The sequence below is a fragment of the Coregonus clupeaformis genome, chromosome 33 (assembly GCF_020615455.1).
Source record: "Coregonus clupeaformis isolate EN_2021a chromosome 33, ASM2061545v1, whole genome shotgun sequence".
NCBI classification, from domain to species: domain Eukaryota; kingdom Metazoa; phylum Chordata; class Actinopteri; order Salmoniformes; family Salmonidae; genus Coregonus; species Coregonus clupeaformis.
Window position 1 is genome coordinate 37,275,422 of NC_059224.1, and position 27,115 is coordinate 37,302,536.

General features: G+C 42.6%; 1 protein-coding gene across 1 annotated transcript in view; it reads left to right on the plus strand.

The window, feature by feature from the left end:
- LOC121549097 (serine/threonine-protein phosphatase 2A 56 kDa regulatory subunit alpha isoform) overlaps nucleotides 1-24,976 on the plus strand; it is a 111,721-nt gene extending 86,745 nt beyond the window's left edge. Inside the window, exons 5-13 of the mRNA XM_041860930.2 lie at nucleotides 10,341-10,471; nucleotides 11,780-11,839; nucleotides 12,377-12,485; nucleotides 13,429-13,482; nucleotides 19,134-19,184; nucleotides 19,344-19,463; nucleotides 22,904-23,031; nucleotides 23,292-23,393; nucleotides 23,635-24,976. Of these exons, the coding sequence (XP_041716864.1) occupies nucleotides 10,341-10,471; nucleotides 11,780-11,839; nucleotides 12,377-12,485; nucleotides 13,429-13,482; nucleotides 19,134-19,184; nucleotides 19,344-19,463; nucleotides 22,904-23,031; nucleotides 23,292-23,393; nucleotides 23,635-23,884 (1,005 nt within the window). The 3' untranslated portion in view covers nucleotides 23,885-24,976. The remainder of the gene's footprint in view (nucleotides 1-10,340; nucleotides 10,472-11,779; nucleotides 11,840-12,376; nucleotides 12,486-13,428; nucleotides 13,483-19,133; nucleotides 19,185-19,343; nucleotides 19,464-22,903; nucleotides 23,032-23,291; nucleotides 23,394-23,634) is intronic.
- Nucleotides 24,977-27,115: the final 2,139 nt, after the last annotated feature.

Consider the following 27,115-nt stretch of genomic DNA (forward strand, 5'->3'; position numbering starts at 1 on the left):
AAGCCATGCCATTATATTATTATTATTATTATTATACCCTGTGGACGGTGCTTGATTGGAGACAATTTCCTCCTACAACAGGACAATGAGCCAAAGCACAGCTCCAAACTATGCAAGAAGTATTTAGGGAAGAAGCAGTCAGCTGGTATTCTGTCAATAATGGAGTGGCCAGCACAGTCACCGGATCTCAACCCTATTGAGCTGTTGTGGGAGCAGCTTGACAGTATGGGACGTAAGAAGTGTCCATCAAGCCAATCCAACTTGTGGGAGGTGCTTCAGGAATCATGGGGTGAAATCTCTTCAGATTACCTCAACAAATTGACAATTAGAATGCCAACGGTCTGCAAGGCTGTAATTGCTGCAAATGGAGGATTCTTTGACGAAAGTGGAGTTTGAAGGACACAATTATTATTTATATTAAAAATCATAATTTCTAACCTTGTCAATGACTACATTTCCTATGCATTTTGCTATATTTCCTATTCAAACTCATTTGAAGGACATTTCTAAGTGAACCCAAACTTTTGAACGGTAGTGTATATAAGCCATTTCAGTTTTTTATTTTTTATACATTTGCAAAATTTTCTAAAAACCTGTTTTCGCGTTGTCATCATGTGGTATTGTGTGTAGATTGAGATGTTTTATTTATTTAATCCATTTTATAATAAGGCTGTAACGTAACAAAATGTGGATAAAGTCAAAGGGTCTGAATACTTTCCGAATGCACTTTCCAAAGGTCCCCAAGAACAGTTGCCTGCATCATTCTTAAATGGAAGAAGTTTGGAACCACCAAGACTCTTCCTAGAGGTGGACGCTCGGCCAATCTGGGGCGAAGGACCTCAGACTGGGGTGAAAGTTCACCTTCCAACAGGACAATGACCCTAAGCACACAGCCAAGACAACGCAGGAGTGGCTTCGGGACAAGTCTCTGAATGTCCTTGAGTGGCCCAGCCAGAGCTCAGACTTGAACCCGATCGAACATCTCTGGAGAGACCTGAAAATAGCTGTGCAGCAACGCTCCCCATCCAACCTGACAGAGCTTGAGAGGATCTGCAGAGAAGAATGGGAGAAACTACCCAAATACAGGTGTGCCAAGCTTGTAGCATCATACGAGAAGACTCGATGCTGTAATCGCTGCCAAAGGTGCTTCAACCAAGTACTGAGTAAAGGGTCTGATTTTTATGTCATTATGGGGTATTGTGTGTAGATTGATGAGGGGAAAAAACTAATTTTAATAAATTTTAGAATAAGGCTGTAACGTAACAAATGTGGAAAAAATGTCAAGGGGTCTGAATACTTTCCGAAGGCACTGTATATACATATGTAAACAGAAATACCTTATTTACGTAAGTATTCAGACCCTTTGCTATGAGACTCAAAATTGAGCTCAGGTGCGTCCTGTTTCCATTGATCATCCTTGAGATGTTTTCTACATCTTGATTGGAGTCCACCTGTTTTAAATTCAATTGATTGGACATGATTTGGAAAGGAACACACCTGTCTATAAAAGGTCCCACAGTTGACAGTTCATGTCAAAGCAAGAACCAAGCCATGAGGTTGAAGGAATTGTCTGTAGAGTTCTGAGACAGGTTTGTGTCGAGGCACAGATCTGGGGAAGTGTACCCCAAAAACGTATTCAGACCCTGTACTGAGTAAAGGGTCTGAATACTTATGTAAATGTGATATTTCCGTTTAATTTCTTTTTATATATATATTTTTAAACATTTCTAAAAACCTGTTTTTGCTTTGTCATTATGGGGTATTGTGTGTAAATTGATGAGGGGGGAAACAATTGAATCCATTCTAGAATAAGGCTGTAACGTAACAAAATGCGGAAAAAGTCAAGGGGTCTGAATATGCTGTACATACACACTTAAAGGGGAACTGCACCCGCTGATTTGGCTTTGTTTTTTGGCTTGCTCCTCAAGAAACGTTGGCGGCCATGACATAAGCCAAACGTGAGTTGGCTTAGTGCTGTGGTATAATGTGGGTGTTTCTTGGGTGAATCCTTACCACCACCAAGACACACCCATCTGTCAGAACCTTGCCCGTAGGCTGTTTCTCCCCACTCAATCACAACAAACACACCTCCTGCAGGTTGAGTTCAATAACCACAGGCAGATGTATGGTGAGATGCTGAAGGGAGCTTTGAATAAGTCGGTAGCCTACAGAGTAATATGAGAAGAATGCCATTGCTGAATTTATGTAGATATTCGAAACTAAGTGTTTTGATAACTTTCAAAGTAGTAACCGGTCAATGTAGAATAAACAACCCTTTACATAATACCATAGAAGCAGTGTTATGCTAATATATCAATGTGCACCTTTCATGTTTCTTTGTAATTCCCAGCCGATACAGATACTGTGCCTATCGGCATTTTGTCTGGTGGTAATGGGGCTACCTTGGCAAAACATGTCAGAGTGGTGTCTGGTATACCACAGGAGTTCCCAGATCCTGGTTCAAAATACACAGGGTTTTCTCCCTCCCCATATTGACTGATACCATTCAATTCAATAATAAAAAAAGACAATTCAAGTAAAAGTTGTCTATTAAAATGTTAATGCCAAGTGCCAGGTCTCTCTCCATTTAGAGACATCAGTATCAAGCCCGTCTGTCAGTCTGGACTTCATCACATCATCTTGCAAGTCTCCATGTGCTGGCTCCATACATGTTTCTGTGAACACACACACACATAGTCACTGTTCTATTACCAATGGCAGTTAGGTAATATACGACACACAAACAGGTACTATGTTGAAGTTCGAACAGGTCAGATAAAACCTAACCAATTATGTTCTCCCCATCAAACGACTGAGGCTGCCGTCTAGTAAAAGCATCTCCAGTCCATCTGTAGAAATAGGCAGAGTTGATGCAGAGTTCATCAGTGACACATGGAATGAAAATGGACATGTGTGCTGTACTGTGTTATTAGTAATCACCTCATTGTGGATGTTTTGAGTGGATGTGTTGAGCGTCAGGTCTTTCTGCATCTCATGCATCTGTAAACACATACACACAGTCACTGTTCTATTACCAATGGCAGTTAGGGATGGGTGATATCTGACACACAAACATATACAGTTGAAGTCGGAAGTTTACATTCACCTTAGCCAAATACATTTAAACTCAGTTTTTCACAATTCCTGACATTTAATCCTAGTAAGAATTCCCTGTCTTAGGTCAGTTAGGATCACCACTTTATTTTAAGAATGTGAAATGTCAGAATAATAGTAGAGTGATTTATTTCAGCTTTTATTTCTTTCATCACATTCCCAGTGGGTCAGAAATGTATATACACTCAATTAGTATTTGGTAGCATTGCCTTTACATTTTTGAACTTGGGTCAAACGTTTCGGGTAGCCTTCCACAAGCTTCCCACAATAAGTTGGGTGAATTTTGGCCCATTCCTCCTGACAGAGCTGGTTTAACTGAGTCAGGTTTGTAGTCCTCCTTGCTCGCACACGCTTTTTCAGTTCTGCCCACACATTTTCTATAGGCTTGAGGTCAGGGCTTTGTGATGGCCACTCCAATACCTTGACTTTGTTGTCCTTAAACCATTTTGCCACAACTTTGGAAGGATGCTTGGGGTCATTGTCCATTTGGAAGACCCATTTGCGACCAAGCTTTAACTTCCTGACTGATGTGTTGAGATGTTGCTTCAATATATCCACATAATTTTCCTTCCTCATGATGCCATCTATTTTGTGAAGTGCACTAGTCCCTCCTGCAGCAAAGCACCCCCACAGCATGATGCTGCCACCCCCGTGCTTCACGGTTGGGATGGTGTTCTTCGGCTTGCAAGCCCTCCCTTTTTTCCTCCAAACATAACGATGGTCATTATGGCCAAACAGTTCTATTTTTGTTTCATCAGACCAGAGGACATTTCTCCAAAAAGTACGATCTTTGTCCCCATGTGCAGTTGCAAACCGTAGTCTGGCTTTTTAATGGCGGTTTTGGAGCAGTGGCTTCTTCCTTGCTGAGCGGCCTTTCGGGTTATGTCGATATAGGACTCGTTTTACTGTGGATATAGATACTTTTGTACCTGTTTCCTCCAGCATCTTCACAAGGTCCTTTGCTGTTGTTCTGGGATTGATTTGCACTTTTCACACCAAAGTACGTTCATCTCTAGGAGACAGAATGCATCTCCTACCTGAGCAGTATGACCGCTGCGTGGTCCCATGGTGTTTATATTTGTGAACTATTGTTTGTACAGATGAACGTGGTACCTTCAGGCGTTTGGAAATTGCTCCCAAGGATGAACCAGACTTGTGGAGGTCTACAATTTTTTTTTCTGAGGTCTTGGCTGATTTCTTTTGATTTTCCCATGATGTCAAGCAAAGAGGCACTGAGTTTGAAGGTAGGCCTTGAAATACATCCACAGGTACACCTCCAATTGACTCAAATGATGTCAATTAGCCTATCAGAACCTTCTAAAGCCATGCCATCATTTTCTGGAATGTTCCAAGCTGTTTAAAGGCACAGTCAACTTAGTGTATGTAAACTTCTGTCCCACTGGAATTGTGATACAGTGAATTATAAGTCAAATAATCTGTTTGTAAACAATTGTTGGAAAAATTACTTGTGTCATGCACAAAGTAGATGTCCTAACCGACTTGCCAAAACTATAGTTTGTTAACAAGAAATTTGTGAAGTGGTTGAAAAACCAAGTTTTAATGACTCCAACCTAAGTGTATGTAAACTTCCGACTTCAACTGTACTATGTTGAAGTTTGAACAGGTCAGACTAAACCTACCTAATTCTGTTCTCCCCATTCACGACTGTTGGTTAGCAGGCAAGAGGTGAGGCTGGAGGTGAGGTCTTTACCAGAGCCCCATTGATGGGCATAGCAGCATGGATCACCTCCTGGCCCCTCATCAAAGATACTGGTCGGACAGACACAGACCGACAGAAAGACAGAGCACTGAATACATTATCAGTGGTGGTTATGATTAGCCTAGTGGAACCAACCTGATCGCTGCGTTCACCTTTTTATTTCACTTCAGATATCATAAAATAGAATGGTGAACACAGCGATCAGGCTGGTTCCACCAGACTAGGTTATGCCCTGGACATTATATTCATCAAAGAAGTAGAAAATAAGCAACAAATAATGTCAGTTTACATTAATTATGTTTCACAATTGGGCTATCAAATGAATCAAAGTAAGAAGCGGGTTACCTTCTGTATTTGTACAAATGATGAGCAGTGAAAGCTGTTGCCGCTGACAGATGAAGGTTGCTGGCCGGATACTTTCCAACATGTGGCTGACTGTTCCATTCATAGGAATGCTCACAGGGAAGGCATATCTGCATGATGCTGATGAGGGCCCCCTTGCTGGTCTTCTCTATGCTGCATGTTCGGCTGCAAACTGAACATCTCTCGAACAACTGTAGCAGGCAATCTAATGAGATGGTGTAGACTGGGAGGGCCTGTGACAGGGTGATATAATAGACAGACAAGTGGTAAATAGCTTTTTGTTCTAAAGAAAAGACAAAGCTTTTTGGTAATGCACTTCACAACCAAAATGTCTCTACTGTTTGTATCTGCTTGGCTGGGGAATTAGCCTACTAGTTTATCAAGACGGGTATTTTTTAATACAACTTTTCACATAGCACACATTATCTGTCATTGTTGATAAAGCTGTCCATATCATCAGGGCACAATTATAAACATAGCTTGAGAAATAACGTAATCTCGTTTGGAAGCTAATTCTATGCTTTACAGATTTAGACTGACTAGCTCCAGATTGGATTAGAGTCAGGCCGGTGACACTGTTACACTATGCAACCAACTGTGACATGTTTTGTTATGTCCCTGGGTTGGTTTGAGTTTGTTGCTGCTAGTTAGTACACTGTTGTAGTCAGACATGAGTGAGCTAGTACCACCATAGCTGCATCCAATATTTATTTGTGCCCCTCAGAGGCTGTGACGGTTTCGTCTAAATTACACTAACTTAGTGGCATGGAAATACGATGACATTGCTAAAGTAGCCAAATAATTAGTAGGAAACAACTTTGCCGTATTATGTCATCAAATTTACTTTAGAGAGATGCCAATGTTGTCATTACTGTTACTAGCAAAAGTTTGTCAAAAATAGCTAGCAATGCTAATGTTAGCTGGCTAAAATATGGTGGTCCCCTCAATCTTAGTTAGCTGGCTAAAGTTATACTGCATCTAAAGTCAGTCTGGCGACATCACAATCATGACAAAAGGTTTTCCTACTAATTATTTGCCTTCGCTTTGAAGTTATTGTGTTCCAAGACAAATCTGAGTTGTATTGAGGTAGGCTAACGTTAGGCAGCTAGCGAGCTAGGTAGCTAGCGAGTTAGGTTAGTTAGATAGCTTGTTAGCTAACGTTGCTTGGGTAGTTAGCTAGCTAACATCAGCTATGCTAGCGATGATAGTGATAATGATGATCAAAATATACATAACCAGCAGTCTATGATTTAGCTACTGGTATAATCACCACCACTGGGGACCAACGAACTCCAACCACCTATTCCGCATGATAGCGTCCTTCGGCAGGGCATGCAAACCATAGTTGGTCAATCCGTATAGGGCTTTTCGGTCTCAAACGGCCCTGATCCTTTGAACGTGTTGGGGGCGATTGAACATAACGTAGCAGGCGTAAAAGAAACAACAAGAAACAAAGGAAACAACAGAGCCCCATTCAATGAAGGGAAGCGAAGTGAGCAGAGGGGTGATTTGCACATGGAGCTTGGCGAAAGAGAGCATGATTTGTTGACATAATTGTAATTCCAAAATTTGTTTTAGATGAGACTGATTTTATATCTTAAATGATCCTATTTACACTTCGTAGTACATTTTGACACTAGAATAAATGTTTCTGACTCGATGCCACACAGGCCGTTTTCAAAGGGATTAGTTGTTTTTAGAGGCAGTCGCTCTTTAATGACTGCTGCTGTGGTATGATCAGAATGCCCATGTCTTCACTGTCAGCGCTGTGCTTGTCAGGGCAGGGGGACTGGGAGAGCGGGCCTGCTGGGACAAACAACATGGCAGGGGAATCACTCGGCACATTCTGTTCTTACTGACTGACTGGCTGGCTGATTGTTTGACTGACTATTGTGACTTACTGGATAGCTGACTGACTTGCTAGCTGACTGACTGGTGTGACTGACTGACAGGCTAGCTGACTGACTGGTGTGACTGACTGACAGGCTGACTGACAGGTGTTAGTGAGGAGTTATTCTCACCGGCCCCGGCCGTATCCTGAACCTGAACAGGCCATTTGCTGTTTAGTCACTTTAAAAGATGCATCGCTGAAACCTATTATGAGTCATGCATTCAAAGTAGGCCTACAGTAGCATTCTCTTTCTCTGTTCCCTTTCTCATTTTTTACTTTCTATACTTTCTATTTTTACACTGTCTCGGGTGTGGGTGTGTGCGCACACATGCAATTTTGTACTCTTAAGTATTGTTAACCAGTATTGAATTTTCTTCCTGTATATAACACAGGTTAGGCTACTGACGGTAGAAAGAGGCTATTTGCGTGAGTCTAATCCCTATCATTAGATGTATGCTGTGAACCTCTTAGGGCGGCCCTATGTGTTGTCAAAACATAAAACACTTAGTGACAGTGGTCTCTCGACCGCCATACGTTCCCTCTGTTCTCCCCCGTTCTGTGCCATTTGGGACACAGTGCCTCTGATTGAACCGTTTACCATGCAGGGAGGTTATTATTAAACCGTGCCGTCACATCATTGGCAAGCAGCGAAAGGAAAGCGAGCTGCAGGCAGGCATGCCAGGGGGGCTGTTTTCACCTTGGAGCACAGACTGAGGCTCAGCCGGGGCAGATAGGAAGCGAGAGGATGCGCTAGAGGTCAAGACATCCCCGTGGATACACCCCGCTTGTTTATGTAGCTGCTCCAGACCCACTTCCTCCCTCCCTCCCTCTCTCGGCCTTCTCAATCAACGTACTGCACACAGCTAGCTACAGTGTAGACTGTACATGCATTATAACACACCCATAATACAAGTCTGTCTACAGCTCTCTCAAATGCATGTGCATAGTGTGTACACACAGCACACTCACACACACACACACACAGCCGGGGGTGCGATAACTTTTCTGTCACGCAGTGTCAAGCTCATTCGAGACCATTCTCTAAGCTTCTCTCAGAGATTGCTGCTGCACATAAACAGACTGGATGAGGATCAGTCATTTTGTTTATGCACCATTCTCCTTCAAACCCAGTCTCAGTGGGTGTCTGGGCTTTTAAAAAAAAATAGAGACCTGTTGTTCTGCTTCCCGATCGATATCATAAGAGGTGTTCAAACTGAGCTCAACGCTGCTTTCTATTACATTTAGCAGAACGTAGCTCTTCGCGTTGCTGCGTTTATCTGCGGCTGAAGGTAGCCTTAGACCTGCAGAGAAAATAACTATACTTTCAGTGTAGGTTTTAGAAACCTAATGGCTTGTTCGGGGGGAAAAAAGCCTGGTCATTTCAGTTGAACCATAAGTAACTACACTTTTGCAGAGAGAATCGACCTTGCTGGAGGTTGGTTGGAACACAGGCTGTAATGTGAGAGTGACTTTATGTGCACTGATTGACTTATTTCAAAGCAGCCGTACTGTGTTTGAACACGGGGCCAAAGGCAATTAAGAGAAACCGCTGTGCTAGCTGGTACGTAGACATTGGCAGAGGCAGAGGACATGGAAGAAGGCATTTAAGACAGCTGGGTGTGTGTGTATATATATATTTGCGAGAGAAAAAAAATGGGGGATTGGAAGTGATGCAGACAATTACATTGGTGGAAGTTACAATCTATCTGCAATATTAAAGCTGATCTACTCCTCCCCCCCACACCAAAATAAAAAAAAGACAGCTGGGTCATGTTCTGTAAGGGAGAAAAGATATTGGAACAGGGAGGTACTTAGTACCTACCTGTCTAGTGACAACATATAATTTTTGTTGCAAAACATTTTGCTACGGTGTGCACTACTGAACACAACCTTGGATAGGATCGTTCTGTATTGTACTCTGTTCTACTCATTATCTGTAATGTCTCACAGTACAGTGTCCCTCTGTGCGCTTTGTGGTAGAGACATGGGGCTCTTCTTGGGTGACCTTGCAGAACACAACATATGCTCGGATGAACACCGTCCGCTCAGCTCCTAGTGCTGCTGTAACGTAACAGACATAGCAAAGGTCAAGTTCAGGACAAACTGCATTAGCCTCTGGGTGAAATCCCACTGGTCGGGTCTTGATTATCACTGATGGTGATTGAATATTGACCCTGGCCCCTGGCCTCCTGCATGGCTGAATCATAGTCTGGTAGGGGCCACATTCCAATAATACCAAGCAGCAGCATCCTTTCCTATGGCCTATTTCCTTGTGCTCACTGATTTAAACAGACTTGATGGAGTTAGACTAAGCATCATGGCATGAAAACAGCAGAAACATGATTCCGTGTTGCTTGTAGGCCAACAGTCCTGTCGAATCAGTGCAGGGTTTACAGTAAGTACATTGCAAAGGAAACCATGAAGAGTATTGGGATGAAGCCTAGTTGCATCTTTGTGTCTGCAACAGGGGAGGTTGCTGCGTTTGGTGTCAGGCTGGGGGAGTAAGGCAGGACTGTAATTGTGGCACTGCTCTGCTGGAATGGCGACCCTGTCATTGTGGTGCTGGCAACCCCATAGACAGACGAAGCCCACATTTTAGGACCCGCCCGAGATCAGAGCTAGCTAGGCTATTCCTCTGGGCTCAGTGGCATATTTCTAAACCATTCCGCTCCTTTAAAGAGTAACGTTACAGTACTAATGACTCATCATACAGAAGGATGGAAATAGCCTTATTCTATGCCAGGGGTTTGTATCTATATACAATACGGTGCCTACATGTGCATGCGATAGCTGCAATAAGATATGATTTGATTATGTCCACTCTTTGCCTAGATGACTACCAGCAGGCATATAGTGGATTATATGTGTTGCGTTTGGTGATAGCGGTTGTAAGCTTTAGTTGAAACTGTCTTTTAAATTGTTTATTTTCTTTTTATACCACCCTCTGTAGGTGTGAATGGGACCTCTGTATGTTTAGGCTTCTATTTGTTTCTGTTGACAAGTTTGGTAACAGAGGGCCTGGGTATTGCTTTGCTTCACGGGCTCTTTGCACAGCGTCTGGAAATAAAATCTAAGCGGAACTCCACTGTCACCATGGAGAGAGACAGAGCCCAGTCAGAAACAAAACTTTATATTCTAGCTTTTGGAATGCTTTGGGAATGACACTGGGAAGCTAGGATATAACTTGGTGTCCTCTTTCTCTGTCCCTCTCTCTCTTCCATTCTCTCTCTGTCTCCTCTTTGTCCATGGCAGCTCCTGGAACTGTTTGACAGCGAGGACCCCCGGGAGAGGGACTTCCTGAAGACTGTCCTGCATCGGATCTACGGGAAGTTCCTGGGGTTGCGGGCTTTCATCAGGAAGCAGATCAACAACATCTTCTTGCGGTGAGTGAATAGTGAAGTGCCCCTCGTTCACAGAAACAAACAGCAGGGCCTCCTTCAGAGACCCACACAGGGATCCGTCAAACTGGGTTTAAACCCCCCGCAGCTCGGCCCATACAAGGTCCATGGCCGTATTCATTAGGGCCTACCGTAGCAAAACGTTTCGCAACGGAATAGAAATTAGCATTTATCATTGGACGAGTTCAGGTAGTCCACGCTTGTTGCCTAATGAATACGACCCTTGTGTTTTTCTCCAGTTGGCTCTTTTTACAATGTGAGCACTGACGACCTCCTCTTTTCACACCGCAACCACCCGTATGTCTCTGAAATCCCACACCTGTCATTTAGCTTCCCCTCTTCTTTCTGTCAATGCCCTGGCTGAGAAGGGGAACTGTGCTGCTGTGAGTGTTTCCTTGGCAGGCTTTCCCAGCCATGCTCTTTCAGACAGAAACAGCAGCAGCGGCTTGGGGACATCTGGTAGATAGACTACGTCAGACCCCACAGCACATCTGGTGTCAGTGCACAGAAAATGTCCTTTGGTCATAGGGTCAAAAGTCAAACGGGACTCTCATAAAGGATAGTTTTAGACTTTCTAGATGCAGTACTATGATGACAGTAGAGTCATTATTTTGGATTGCAATAATGTTGAGCTTTTCTCAATCCTTCGGGCTCCACTCCTAACCCCAAACATAATGTCTCATCTCAAGTCACGACCACTAGCAAAACAGTACCTCCATTCGCATTACTCAAGTATATTAAAAAAAGAAAAGAATCATGTGACACAGAAGCACAGCAGAGATTCCTGTTGCTCTGGTTACAGAGAAACGCTTTACTCATTGTTGATTTTGGGAGGGGCCCGCTCGACATTGACCATCTGCCGCCGGGATTAAAAATGCCATCGGAGGGCATTCAAGTGCTCCATTCGAGCCTCCATGCCCTCTGCACGGTCTGACTGGCAGGGCAGTGCCAATGGCTTCCAGACAGCCCAAAATGGGTCACCCAAAAAAATAATTGTTTAGGGGGGGTGAGCTCTGTTCGGGCTGTTGGGTCTACTGCTCTGCTTTCTGCAAATGAGGTGGGGGGGGTTAGTTGGGTTAGGAGCGCTACAGAGGCTGAGCACATTTTACATCTTTTACACGTTGTGATTCGACTCGGTGAGCATCAATGTTAGCATCTATTTTAGCCTTCCTAATGCACTGTCTTACTCTCTCTGCTCCATTGTGTCCAATCAGAGCCATATGCTCCGCTAGTTGCTGTGTAGTAATTTGAAGTTTGATGATGGTGTGTGTTTGTGTTGTCTGATTCTGGTAGGTTCATCTACGAGACCGATCACTTCAATGGAGTGGCCGAGCTCCTGGAGATACTGGGGAGGTGAGTCCAGAGTTTTTTGTGGTGTGATTTCAAGCATGCATCGACAGCATCAACATATATCAAGGATCTTTGACTCTAGCTGCATGCTGCACAAAACTGCAGCAGCACAGCAAGCACATTACATTTTATTAGGTGGAACTAGGACATGAAACCATGTACACTCATATGCCATAATATCTCCATTTGAGCTAATATTCTCATATCGATACACTAGAAGTTCCCTTTAGTGTTTCTACAGGCCGCTCTGCTGTTAACACTTTAAAACCACAGAATTCTGGGAATCTCAGTCGCAGCTGGGGGCGCTTCCTGTTTAAAAAATATTATGCGTTATTTTGTTCAACAGTGAAATGTCTCCCTGGTTCTAGCTATGAATACTCATCTCTCTCTGCCTCTCAGACCACCCACCCTGCCCTCCGTATTGTGTGTGTGTGTGTGTGTGTGTGTGTGTGTGTGTACTGTCTCTCATGCATGTGTGTTTGCTAATGTTTGCCTCTCAAGGCGATGATTGATTGGAGCGTTGTTTTTGTATATCCGCAGCATCATCAATGGCTTTGCACTGCCGTTGAAGGCGGAACACAAGCAGTTCCTGATGAAGGTGCTCATCCCCATGCACACCGCCAAAGGACTGGCCCTGTTCCACGCACAGGTAACCAAACACCTAATACAAGATCAATAAATAACCCATTTTAAGAGTTTGCTTTAACTACTCTCTCTCAGAAGACAACCATTCTTCTATTTTTAGCACCTATCTAAATCTGAAAAATATAACTGGCATAATGTGGGTTTTAAAGTGAAATATAGGTAAAATGTTATACAATAGTATGATGTGGTAATTAGCTTAGCTACCCGGTTGTTCTGTCAAGTCAGTCTTTGTGAACAGTAGATGATGTAGAAGCCTGTGTAAGCATAACTCTCATGAGCTAAAATGAAGTGCTAAAAAAAAAGAGCCTTGGACAACAGTGTCATCTAGTGGCCGTATTATACACTTGAAAGTGTACAAAACATTAGGAACACCTGCTCTTTCCATGACATAGACTGACCAGGTGAAAGCTATGATCCCTTATTGATGTCACCTGTTAAATCCACTTAAATCAGTGTAGATGAAGGGGGCCAGACCGGTTAAAGAAGGATTTTTAAGCCTTGGGACAATTGAGACATATGTGTATGTGTGCTATTCAGAGGGTGAATGGGCAAGACAACATTTTAAAGTGCTTTTGAATGGGGTATGGTAGAAGGTACCAGGCGCACCGGTTTGAGTGTGTCAAGAACTGCATTGCTGCTGGGTTTTTCACTCTCAACAGTTTCCGATGTGTATCAAGAATGGTCAACCACCCAAAGGACATCCAGCCAACTTGACTGTGTGAAACATTGGAGTCAACATGAGCCAGCATCCATGTGGACCACTTGACACCTTGTAGAGTCCATGCCCTGACGAATTGAGGCTGTTCTGAGTGAAAAAAGGGGTGCAACTCAATATTAGGAAGGTGTTCCTAATGTTTTGTACACTCGGTGGATAGTACACACCACATTGGAATGTTTCTGTTAACAATAAGTACGTAAGCTCACTTGCCTGTTCTTTGTCCTTTCAGCTGGCCTACTGTGTTGTCCAGTTCCTGGAGAAGGACCCCACCCTCACCGAACCGGTACTCTAACTAACTAACTAACTAACATTCCTTACATTCTACTATGGGGACACTACGTTCCCATACGGAAAAGTAATATATGGCTATAGATACACTACCGGTCAAAAGGTTTAGAACACCTACTCATTCAAGGGTTTTTCTTTATTTGTACTATTTTCTACATTGTAGAATAATAGTGAAGACATAAACTATGAAATAACACATGGAATCATGTATTAACCAAAAAAGTGTTAAACAAATATATTTTATATTTGAGATTCTTCAAAGTAGCCACCCTTTGCCTTGATGACAGCTTTGCACACTCTTGGCTTCATGAGGTAGTCACCTGGAATGTATTTCAATTAATAGGTGTGTCTTGTTAAAAGCTAATTTGTGGAATTTCTTTCCTTCTTAATGCGTTTGAGCCAAGTGTTGTGACAAGGTAGGGTTGGTATACAGAAGATAGCCCTATTTGGTAAAAGACCAAGTCCATATTATGGCAAGAACAGCTCAAATAAGCAAAGAGAAACGACAGTCCATCATTACTTTAAGGCATGAAGGTCAGTCAATCCGGAACATTTCAAGAACTTTGAAAGTTTCTTCAAGTGCAGTCGCAAAGATCATCAAGCGCTATGATGAAACTGGCTCTCATGAGGACCGCCACAAGAAAGGAAGACCCAGAGTTACCTCTGCTGCAGAGGATAAGTTCATTAGAGTTACCAGCCTCAGAAATTGCAGCCCAAAGAGATTATTGAAGTTAGCATGCCATGAGTCATAAGTCATATTATTTTTAAAATATGACAATATTGTGAAATGCTCATTTGCAATTGATGAACAAAAAGCTACTCACCAGTTATTGCGGTCACTTTTTCAGGATCCAATCAGTCTTTTTTCTCCCCATCTTCTCCCCTTTTAGCTTTGCCTTCTAGAATTGTCACAGCTAGGGCTGTTGCGGTGACCGTATTACCGCCACACCGGCGGTCACCAGTCATGAAGACAGTCAAATTCCACGTGACCATTTAGTCACGGTAATTAGGCTTCTCCAAGCTCTGATGCTGCTGATGGTCATTAGTAACCTACCAAACTTGCTAACTGCCTGGTACTCAGCACTCTATTGTCCCTCTAATCACTCTGACGTCAATGCAAATCTAATCGAAAATCTAATCAAACACTTCATGAGAGCCCATGAGCTCATGTTGCGCAACATTTCTGTAGGCTATGCAATTGTGTAAGAAAACAGAGTGATGGCCTCTATTTAAAAGAGGAGGATCCCATCAGATTTCTATAGGCTAGGCCTACTATATTTATTTCTCAACTTTCCTAATAAACTCAGCAAAAAAAGAAATGTCCCTTTTTCAGGACCCTGTCTTTCAAAGATAATTAATAAAAATCCAAATAACTTCACAGATCTTCATTGTAAAGGTTTTAAACACTGTTTCCCATCCTTGTTCAATGAACCATAAACAATTAATGAACTGACTCTGAAAAACACCAAAAGAAAGATGGCCTGGGTCCCTGCTCATTTGCGTGAACGTGCCTTAGGCATGCTGCAAGGAGGCATGACGACTGCAGATGTGGCCAGAGAAATATATTGCCGTACTGTGAGACGTCTAAGACAGCACTACAGGGAGACAGGACGGACAGCTGGTGGTCCTCGCATTGGCAGACCACGTGTAACAGCACCTGCACAGGATCGGTACATCTGAACATCACACCTGCGGGACAGGTACAGGATGGCAACAACAACTGCCCGAGTTACACCAGGAACGCACAATCCCTCCATCAGTGCTCAGACTGTCCGCAATAGGCTGAGAGAGGCTGGACTGAGGGCTTGTAGGCCTGTTGTAAGGCAGGTCCTCACCAGACAGCACCGGCAACAATGTCGCCTATGGGCACAAACCCACCGTAGCTGGACCAGACAGGACTAGCAAAAAGTGCTCTTCACTGACGAGTCGCGGTTTTGTCTCACCAGGGGGGATGGTCGGATTCGCGTTTATCGTCGAAGGGGCCTGTACTCTGGAGCAGGATCGATTTGGAGGTGGAGGGTCCGTCATGGTCTGGGGCGGAGTGTCACAGCATCATCGGACTGAGCTTGTTGTCATTGTAGGTAATCTCAACGCTGTGCGTTACAGGGAAGACATCCTCCTCCCTCATGTGGTACCCTTCCTGCTGGCTCATCCTGACATGACCCTCCAACATGACAATGCCACCAGCCATACTGCTCGTTCTGTGCGTGATTTCCTGCAAGACAGGAATGTCAGTGTTCTGCCATGGCCAGCGAAGAGCCCGGATCTCAATCCCATTGAGCACGTCTGGGACCTGTTGGATCGGAGGGTGAGGGCTAGGGCCATTCCCCCCAGAAATGTCAGGGAACTTGCAGGTGCCTTGGTGGAAGAGTGGGGTAACATCTCACAGCAAGAACCGGCAAATCTGGTGCAGTCCATGAGGAGGAGATGCACTGCAGTACTTAATACAGCTGGTGGCCACACCGGATACTGAATGTTACTTTACTGTTAGTCACATGTCTGTGGAACTTGTTCAGTTTATGTCTCAGTTGTTGAATCTTGTTATGTTCATACAAATATTTACACGTTAAGTTTGCTGAAAACGCAGTTGACAGTGAGAGGACTTTTCTTGCTGAGTTTATTAAGCACATTGTTTATCTTTACAACAGGAGTATAGCCTACCTGGCTGGCATGAAAATGAACCACAGGAAAAGTGTCCTCCATTTGCTATTTTAAGTGCTGTTTCGAAACAGGTGCATAATAATGGTCCATTCTAAACAAAACTAATTTCACACATATATTATTTAGTATATGTAAAGACTATTAAATCAAGAATAGTCTGATGGGTGACAATATTAGCCTATCACTTGTGAATGATATATTATCACTTGTGAATGATGCCCAACATAAGAAACTGCCTTTTGTTTTGCAACTTTTTCTAATCATAGTCGCACACCTCATGTAGCCTAGGCCGTACATTTCACATTTTAGTCATTTTAGCAGACGCTCTTATCCAGAGCGACTTACAGTTAGTGAGTGCATACATTTTTTTTTTCATACAGTAGGCCTATATGTTTTGATAAGGTTTGTATCACAACTAAAGTGGCCAAATAACTTCTTAATTTAAGCACATTAATCCGCTTTACAAGGGGTTTAGAGGCTAACTGGCATAGATAAGCAGTGTGTTTCAAGTTTGGGGAAGATAATTTATCATAAAAATACACCTTTATAATAAAATCATTACATGCATAATTGCATTTGCGGTCACTTTTGATAATGGTGTTTTCCCGCTAATGGAACATTTGCGCATATAGCCTACTGCCATGTGCGCATTGCTGCGCTTATAATGTGAAGAAATAGCCTAATAGTTTATAAACGTTCTGATCTGTTGTGTCAGCCACATTGCATCAAATATTTTTTTTTTACTATTGGTTGTATTAATTTGGGTTCTATTGCACCCCACCACTGTCCCAGACTATGTTTGGAATATTTATTTATTGCATAGAATAGGTCTAATTGTGTACTATGGGGGATAGTAGATTGAAATAGGCTAGTGCTTTTGCTGTTCATTAGGCCTACTCATCTTGGTGGCTGATGAAAAGTAAATGTGGACAGTTCTTCCAATATCTTCCATATGCACCTCGAAATTGGATAAGGATGTGCGCAGTTGCATCCCCGATGTGTCTTGTTTTCACTTGTAGCCTGTGAGAAAGACCCGATGACGTGATGGAGAGCCATGTGAGTGAGGTGCTTCGGATTGCGCAGGGCACAACGCAGCACTGCGGGCCGCAAAAGGCATGGATTCTTTTAGGGTGCATTACGACCACAAATGGGATTCCGCCATGAAATTCAAGGCATTATCAAGTGCTTGTCAAATTGTGAATGAGAGACTTGAATTGTGTACAGCCTGTGCAAAAAACAAAGCAGATTTCATGCCTTTCAAGTAATTTTTTTCAGATCATCATTAGTCTCATCATGCAGCCTTACAATGTATTAAAAATCTAAATATATAGCCCAACGTTTGTAGAACAACTAAAGTTACATAAATAACTCTAAATTAAGCATATATGAGGGACCTATTTCTTTGTTAACTGCTCAACACAGAATAGCCTCATGTGCGCACTCCCTCAAATCCTTTGGAGAAAATATTTATATTTTATTCAGCTTTGTTCAATTGTATTCTTCATACTATAAAATAATGCCTCGGGATTCTAAGAAAATCTTGTCTGCAAAATGAACTAGTGTAGCCCACAGCCATTTGGCATAGCCACAACATCAGGACATAACATAAGGACAACTCAGAGTATGCTATTATTTTCTTCTGAAATAGACTACATTTTCTTCATATCATGCTTCTTTAGACCTGTCTAAAATAAATAATGGATTTATTGTGATGGGGTAGGCTATATTACATGGATTTATTATACTTTTCATAACGTAGATGTTCCAAAGGTCTGCATCAGTGTCTTGTAGGCTATGTGTGGAAGCCAGGAGATGCTAAATGTGTTTATGTTAATTTACGGTCAATTACCGTGAGACCGACAGTTTGCTTGACAATCACCGGCTGACTAAATTTCGTGACCGCCACAGCCCTAGACACAGCCAGATATTTACATTTGAGTTAGGTCTGGAGATAATGACTGTTTTATCTGTACAACGCTACAAATAATACATACATATACATACTGTACCACAGCCATTGTCGCATAGAATTGGAATGAGTAGAATGGACATTCTCATCCGAAAGTGTTGGTTTGGGTGAACAGCAAGTAGCCTCTTTTCACAGGCGATGTATCTCCAACACAACGCCTGTTATCCTTTATATGTGCATTCTGAGAGGGAGACACCAAAAAAAGTACCCAATGTGATTGAGCCTGAGAGCTCCTCCCTGATCTAAGGGCCTATGCCCATTCTAGTAATTCTAATTCTACGGTCTAGACAATCTCTGTACATAACTCTCAGGTTGCTTTTCAGCAACATGCCAACATCTAAAGCACCACACGGCGCTCTTGCCATCACAGTGGAACTGTTGGCCTGGTTGCATGGCCGCCCGCCAGACGTTCTTTGGGACTGAAACGTTCGAGCCTGGGTGAATTTCCATCTGCAAAAGATGAATAATTCAGTCAGATGCTATAAAAGACTAGAAAGTACTGTAAGTACAGTAACATAATATCCTCTGCATTTAAAATAGTCATACTAGCTAATACACTGACTTCTATTTAAAACATCTAGTGGAAAGCCTTCCCAGAAGAATGGAGGCTGTTATAGCAGCAAAGGGGGGACCAACTCCATATTAATGCCCATGATTTTGAGCAGGTGTCCACATACTTTTGGTCATGAAGTGTATATGGGTATTAAATATATGATCACTGCCATATATTACTTTTCCGTATGGGTTGTGGATGTCAGCTCTCCTGTGAAGCTGTAGGAATGTTGTGTGCTAGGAATGTGTGTGTGCCAGTGTCATATAGGGGACAAACAATGCTAGCTTCCTCAAACAATTTAGTCCAAAATCATGAATAGCTCATATTGTACCTAGGTAAATAGCATGTAAAATACTGCAGCGCTATCGTCCTATGCACAGTACTGTTGGGTTGTTGACTAAAGACAGACAGAAAAAACTAAAGGCTCTTCCTTGGATCTAAATGTAATCTGTTCAATCCTCAGGTGATTCAGGGGCTGTTGAAGTTTTGGCCCAAAACCTGTAGCCAGAAGGAGGTATGTATGTCTGGCTGTCTCAGTCTCTTTCTCTGTTATGACTGCTAGATGACACCGCACACTGGAGCGGATGCTGTACCTTGACTACCTTATGGTTCTAAACAGTGTACCGGCATCTGATTTCCTCATACGTGTCTTGTTGTTTCCCACCTGCCCTAGGTGATGTACCTGGGGGAAATCGAGGAGATCCTGGATGTCATTGAGCCCACCCAGTTCAAGAAGATTGAAGAGCCCCTTTTCAAGCAGATCTCCAGATGTGTGGCCAACGCCCACTTCCAGGTACAGTCTTGACTTCCAACTTACCTTTAGCTCCTAGTGGAAAGGAAGTTCGCAAAGGGCCTAAAAAAAAGTGCATCTCCAGCCTCAAGTCTTCTTGGGTATGACGCTACAAGCTTGGCATACCTGTATTTGGGAATTTCTCCCATTCTTCTCTGCAGATCCTCTCAAGCTCTGTCAGGTTGGATGGGGAGCCTCGCTGCACAGCTATTTTCTGGTCTCCAGAGATGTTCGATCGGGTTCAAGTCCGGACTCTGGCTGGGCCACTCAAGGACATTAAGAGACTTGTCCCGAAGCCACTCCTGCGTTGTCTGTGTGCTTAGGGTCGTTGTCCTGTTGGAAGGTGAACCTTCGCCCCAGTCTGAGGTCCTGCGCGCTCTGGAGCAGGTTTTCATCAAGGATCTCTCTGTACTTTGCTCCGTTCATCTTTCCCTCGATCCTGACTAGTCTCCCAGTCCCTGCAGCTGAAAAACATCCCCACAGCATGATGCTGCCACCACCCTGCTTCACCGTAGGGATGGTGCCAGGTTTCCTCCAGATGTGACGCTTGGCATTCAGGCCAAAGAGTTCAATCTTGGTTTCATCAGACCAGAGAATCTTGTTTCTCATGGTTTGAGAGTCCTTTAGGTTCCTTTTGGCAAACTCCAAGCGGGCTGTCATGTGCCTTTTACTGAGGAGTGGCTTCCGTCTGGCCACTCTACCATAAAGGCCTGGTTGGTGGAGTGCTGCAGAGATGATTGTCCTTCTGGAAGGTTCTCCCATCTCCACAGAGGAACTCTGGAGCTCTGTCAGAGTGACCATCGGGTTCTTGGGCACCTGCCTGACCAAAGCCCTTCTCCCCCGATTTCTCAGCTTGGCCGGGCGGCCAGCTCTAGGAAGAGTCTTGGTGGTTCCAAACTTTTTCCATTTAAGAATGATGGATGCCACGGTGTTCTTGGGGACCTTCAGTGCTGCAGTATTTTTTGGTACCCTTCCCCAGATCTGTGCCTTGACACAATCCTGTCTCGGAGCTCTACGGACAATTCCTTTGACCTCATGGCTTGGTTTTTGCTCCGAGATGCACTGTCAACTGTGGGACCTTATATAGACAGGTGTGTGCCTTTCCAAATCATGTCCAGTCAATTGAATTTACCACAGGTGGACTCCAATCAAGTTGTAGAAACATCTCAAAGATGATCAATGGAAACAGGATGCACCTGAGCTCAATTTCGAGTCTCATAGCAAAGGGTCTGAATACTTATGTAAATAAGGTATCTGTTTTTTTTTTTTTTTATAAATTTGAAAAATCTAAACCTGTTTTCGCTTTGTCATTATGGGGTATTGTGTGTAAATTGAGGATTTTAGAATAAGGCGGTAACACAATTTTAAAAAAGTCAAGGGGTCTGAATACTTTCCGAATGCACTGTATATATTTATATTCCAGACTCTGGTCCGGAAGCTAATTTTCTGCAATTCTATCCATTTTGGCATGTTTTTTTTTACTGTGTATTTAAATACTGTATTCTCAACATAGCTAATTTGAATATATCTACTACTATACATTGCATTTTAGTTACTGTTTATACACACCACATATTTATATATACTGGATTCTTGACATACAATAGCTCACTCTAATATATCTACTGCTATACATATAATTCTTAGTACATCTTGTGTAAATTCATCCGGTGTACACTCAGTGGCCAGTTTATTAGTACCAGGTCGGACCCCCCTTTGCCTCTAGAACAACCTGAATTCTTTGGGGCATGGAAATGTTGCTCAATTGGTATCAAGGGACCTAACGTCTGCCAGGAAAACACTCCCCACACCATTACACCACCGCCACCAGCCTGTACCGTTGACACCAGGCAGGATGGGCCATGAAATCCTGATTCTGCCATCAGCATGACGCAACTGGGATTCATCGGACCGGGCGATGTTTCTCCACTCCTCAATTGTCCAGTGTTGGTGATCGCATGCCCACTGGAGCCGCTTCTTATTTTTAGCTGATAGGAGTGGAACCTGTTGTGGTCATCTGTTGCAATAGCCAATCTGTGACAAGGACCGACGAGTTGTGCGTTTCGAGATGCCGTTCTGCACACCACTGTTGTACTGCGCCGTTATTTGCCTGTTTGTGGCCCGCCTGTTAGCTTGCACGATCCTTTCCATTCTCCTTCGACCTCGTCAACAAGCAGTTTTTGCCCACAGGACTGCCGCTGACTGGATGTTTTTTGTTTCAAATCAAATGTTATTTGTCACATGCGCCGAATACAACAGGTGTAGACCTTACAGTGAAATGCTTACTTACAAGCCCTTAACCAACAATGCAGTTAAGAAAAATAAGTGTTAAGTAAAAAATAGATAATAAAAAAAGAACAATAAAAAATCATTAAAGAGCAGCAGTAAAATAACAGTAGCGAGGCTATATACAGGGGGTACCGGTACAGAGTCAATGTGCGGGGGCACAGGTAAGTCGAGGTAATATGGACATGTAGGTAGAGGTAAAGTGACTATGTACAGATAATAAACAGAGAGTAGCAGCAGCATAGGGGGAGAGACAATGCATTTTGAGGATCTGAGGACCCATGCCAAATCTTTTCAGTCTCCTGAGGGGGAATAGGCTTTGTCGTACCCTCTTCACGACTGTCTCTGTGTGTTTGGAGCATTCTTGGTAAAAACTAGACACTGTCGTGCGTGAAAAGCCCAGGAGGCCGGCCGTTTCTGAGATACTGGAACCGGCACACCTGGCACCGATGATCATTATTTTGCCTATTCTAACAATAAAATGGAACATTCACTGAATGCCTCGATGCCCGTCTGCCTGCTTTATATAGCAAGCCACAGCCACGTAGGAGCTAACCATTTTTGTGAACGGGATGGCGTACCTAATAAACTGGCCACTGAGTGTAAATACGTATAGATTGCATTTGGATTACTGTTACAGTGCTATTTGGGTTGTTAATTGGATTCGTTCCGACATTTCTTGTGTATTTATTTATTTTTTATAATTTTGTTGTGTACTTGTTTGACATGTTACTGCATTGTTAGGAGCTAGTAACAAAAGCATTTCGCTACACCCGCTATAACATCTGCTAAACTATGTACACAACAAATAAACGTTGATTTGATTTATGACACAGTGGAAGTGTTTTTTAAAAATGTAGTGCAGAGACATCATTCAGAATGGGATTCTGATGTATATGAGTTGGTGTGTAGTATTTGAGTGTTCTATGCTTTAGACATATTTGCATATTCCATTATAGTCAATGGCAAGTGATGACTCAACAAAATGTGACAACCAATTTTCGCTGAAACGAAACAAAATATTTAAAAAACAATTTGGGGAATCAACTACAAGCACATAAAGAGTGAAAGTAAGGCCACATGTAAAAATGGTGAACTTCATGTTACTGTCATTTGTTAGACTGCCAGCCCAGCTCATTTCCTCTTGATCCCTACAGGTAGCAGAGCGAGCCCTCTACTTCTGGAACAATGAGTATATCCTGAGCCTCATTGAGGAGAACATCGACAAGATTCTGCCAATCATGTTTGGTAGCCTGTACAGAATCTCCAAAGAACACTGGAACCCGTACGTATGCCACTCTCAGGTTCTCAACCCATTGCCCTCAGGGTAAAGCAGTAACAAGCAACGCAATGCTTAATACTGAACTCTTAACTAGAGGTTGGGGATTTATGTATGACAAAATGGTATTGCTTTATTAGGGCGTAATACAAGGTTGTGTTTTTCTAGTTATCCAATCTCAGCATTGCTACTGTAGGATTGAGTGAGCCGGTAAGCATCTCCAGATGTGTTGAAGTCTGATGCCATTATCCCCTGTATGTTTCCAGGACGATTGTAGCTCTGGTCTACAATGTGCTGAAGACCCTGATGGAAATGAACAGCACGCTATTTGATGAGCTGACAGCCTCTTACAAATCAGACAGACAGCGGTGAGTGAGCTCTTCCAGTACCTATATTATTTTTAGTTCTTCTGTCTAAACAAACAGTGTGAACAAACTAGTAAAATAACTAGTAAGGTATAAAGTTGGGAAACAACGCTGGCCTGTTTGCTTTGTACAACACATAATACATTGGATTACATTACCTCTGTTAGCTACCCATTTTCAAGGACAGTCAGTCCTTTAGTTCCCCTCCGTACCTAAGGTCTGACAGCGATGTGTGTGTGTCCAGGGAGAAGAAGAAGGAGCAGGAGAGGGAGGAGCTGTGGAAAAAGCTGGATGAGTTGAAGCTGAGCGATGCTGCAGCACTGGTGCAGAACAACAGCCACGGGCTCCAGAACGCTGCCCAAAACAACAACAACAACAACAACAATCACCACGACAACCAGGAGAAGAGCACCGCTGTCGCTGCTGACCATGAAGACCCTGTAGTCGCCATGGATACCACGGAGAGTGTTGAGGTCCTCACAAGTGCCAAATGACACAGGACTCCATTTTGTACTCTAACGGTTTCAAGGCCGTCTGAGAACTGTCAGGGAGGGGCTTGGGGGTGACGGGGAGGAGGGGTCTGACAAAATAGCAAAAAAAATACATAATTAAACCTCATCAGTATGTTCAATCTATATACAGTAAAACTACTTCAAATGCCAGCAATTCTCCTTTGGCAGAAAACGTATATTTCAACTTAAGACTATTTTGGGATGTTACAGTGTGGCCACAGTATATTGGTAAACTTATCCTTTCACATATACTTTCTTAACTGAGAAAATATTTGTGATATTCAATGTATAAAAATAATGACTTGAAAATAAAGTTTCTGATTGTGCTGCACTTAGAGAAGCTAATTGGCTATTGTAAGATTTGTCTTTTGAATGTGCTTTCATCATTGCTGACAACACTGGTGCAAACTTTAGGGAAGAGGGGTTCAGGGGGAGAGCTTTAGAGGGTGGGTGGAGACCATGGGAGACCATGGAGACAGGAATGTGTTCATAGTCCCTACCAAGGAGACCTGAGTGAATGTCATTATCATGAGGTCTTGTGTTTTCGGGTGTTTGATATACTTATCTGAATACATGATGCTTAACATTATAGCTGTTATTATAACACATTCAAGACCTGCAGCCATAAAACCTATTTACAGTAAGTATTTGAAATGAGCTTAGTTTAGAGAAACGAATGATGAAACGGGCACAGATTTACGTACGTATAACATATTTTTCCAGTCTAAATAGAGAATCAATTAATTAAAAAAGCAGATGTAGAAAAAATAATTGAGCCATATATTTTTTTCCAGAGTATTGTTAAAGACAGAGATGTTGATTTTTGAAACCAGGTGGTGGCAAATTGTCTGGTTTCTGCAGATTAAACATGGCTGGATGCAGTGTGTGTATGGGGGTTGGGGGAGTTTGCTTTAAAGTGAGTGTCTATTGTAGGTCCAGTCTTTTCTGATGCCTTTCTGTCAGTGTACCATTCCAATCTCTGTGACATACAACTGTGTGGGGAACCTGTTTTGTAATGACAGACCTTATCTAGGTTTTGAACACCATCAAAATAAAGTCTACCTTATGTTTCTACTCAAAAACCCCATGGGTATGGCTCTCTTTTTCTTTCGTCTTGAGTTGCAGCAACATTTTAAGTCACAAGATGGCCCCGAGTTTAAAATTAATCTTGTATGTCGGGGAATTGTAGTATGCTAATTTAAAACCCAATTTATCAAAAGTGAAATATAGTTTCTTAAAGATTTCAAACCCAGCACAGGTTTCACATTGTTGCCTTAAAGTTTACTTTTAAAATATTAACTTTGGATTTTTCCTCACTGATCTACACAACCCTCCACATTTAAAATGAAAACATTTTTAGAAAATGTCAAATTGATTAGGCCATACATATTTTATTAAATGTTTAACGGATTTCATTTTTGGAAAAGTGAGGCGAGCAAGCAAAGTTACAATGTAATAGACCAGTCTTAAAATATCACAGCATCTTTAGTTCAACACCTAACGACTTCATTGATCTTAGTGTCTTGTGGAGGCTAGAAGAAGCATAGTTCAATTGTATCTCTTTGCTGGAAACTTGAAGACATATTTTCAGATGTATTTTTGTTGAGAAAAATAAAAAGGACATTTAATAAACAATTAGTAAACCGGAATGTTCAACTTGCAACAGTCTTCTCAGTGGTTGGGATGTAATCTAATCTTTTTTTAGAGAAGATTTTAAAAAGGGGCAATCTGCAGTAATCCCCGCCACCTTTTTGGTAAAAACGGAGGGAAAGGGCTGGAGAAATGTAACCACTCAAATTCATAGACAGAGCTATAGATGCAAGGACTTACCATGTCAAAATTATAGTTTTAACCATGTTTCGAGGCTATACAATGTTTGTTTACATTTCATATGTTTACAAACATTGGAGTAAAACAAGCGTATAATTTGGGGTCTGATTGGGTACGACAGTTGAACTAAGCTCATGAGGCATTTATAAGTTATTCTTCAAGAATAAATGGGTACATATTTAACTCCAGATTGCCCCTTTAAATATTACACCCCAAAATGTGGACTATAAAGTCTAAAAGGGAAAGGAGCAATTATTTATATACGTTGAAGTCTTCATATCAAGATAATTTAATAAAGTGACAATATACAGTATGCACTGCAGGCTGTGTACCTGAATAGTGAGTCACTCACACAAAATAACCTATCTGTAGCTAATAATTGTTATCTCCAGAGACCGCGGCTGTGAGAAGAGAATACACATAATTGAGCGAGCGAAGGACATGTCACGTTATGCTAATTAGGAAGCATGAGGAGAATGACACAAACGTGATCCAACGCCACACGTATTTAGCTTTTCCTGGATATTAAATGTTGAGATAGTCAGAAGTCTTCAAGTTCCTGTGAGGTGATCTACCTTTTCCTGAAATTGTATCAAAAATGATCCTCCTGAACTCATCGGTACGCACAGATGTGGGTGGGAACGGGACTGTCTCTATTTTCTCCTCCAAACTCGCGCCCGGTGCTGACATATGTGTGGGGATAACCATCCTGTCCATCGGTGAGTTGGACTTCATTATCATCACTTTCATCTCTGATCATCTACAAAATGTATCCTAGAATATAGACAAGCTGATATTGTTGCCTATTTGATAGAGATGTATAGCACATGTTATGATTCATATTACACTGCTCAAAAAAATAAAGGGAACACTTAAACAACACAATGTAACTCCAAGTCAATCACACTTCTGTGAAATCAAACTGTCCACTTAGGAAACAACACTGATTGACAATACATTTCACATGCTGTTGTGCAAATGGAATAGACATCAGGTGGAAATTATAGGCAATTAGCAAGACACCCCCAATAAAGAAATGGTTCTGCAGGTGGTGAAGAACAGAGTCTACAACCCACACAAGTGGCTCAGGTAGTGCAGCTCATCCAGGATGGCACATCAATGCGAGCTGTGGCAAGAAGGTTTGCTGTGTCTGTCAGCGTAGTGTCCAGAGCATGGAGGCGCTACCAGGAGACAGGCCAGTACATCAGGAGACGTGGAGGAGGCCGTAGGAGGGCAACAACCCAGCAGCAGGACCGCTACCTCCGCCTTTGTGCAAGGAGGAGCAGGAGGAGCACTGCCAGAGCCCTGCAAAATGACCTCCAGCAGGCCACAAATGTGCATGTGTCTGCTCAAACGGTCAGAAACAGATTCCATGAGGGTGGT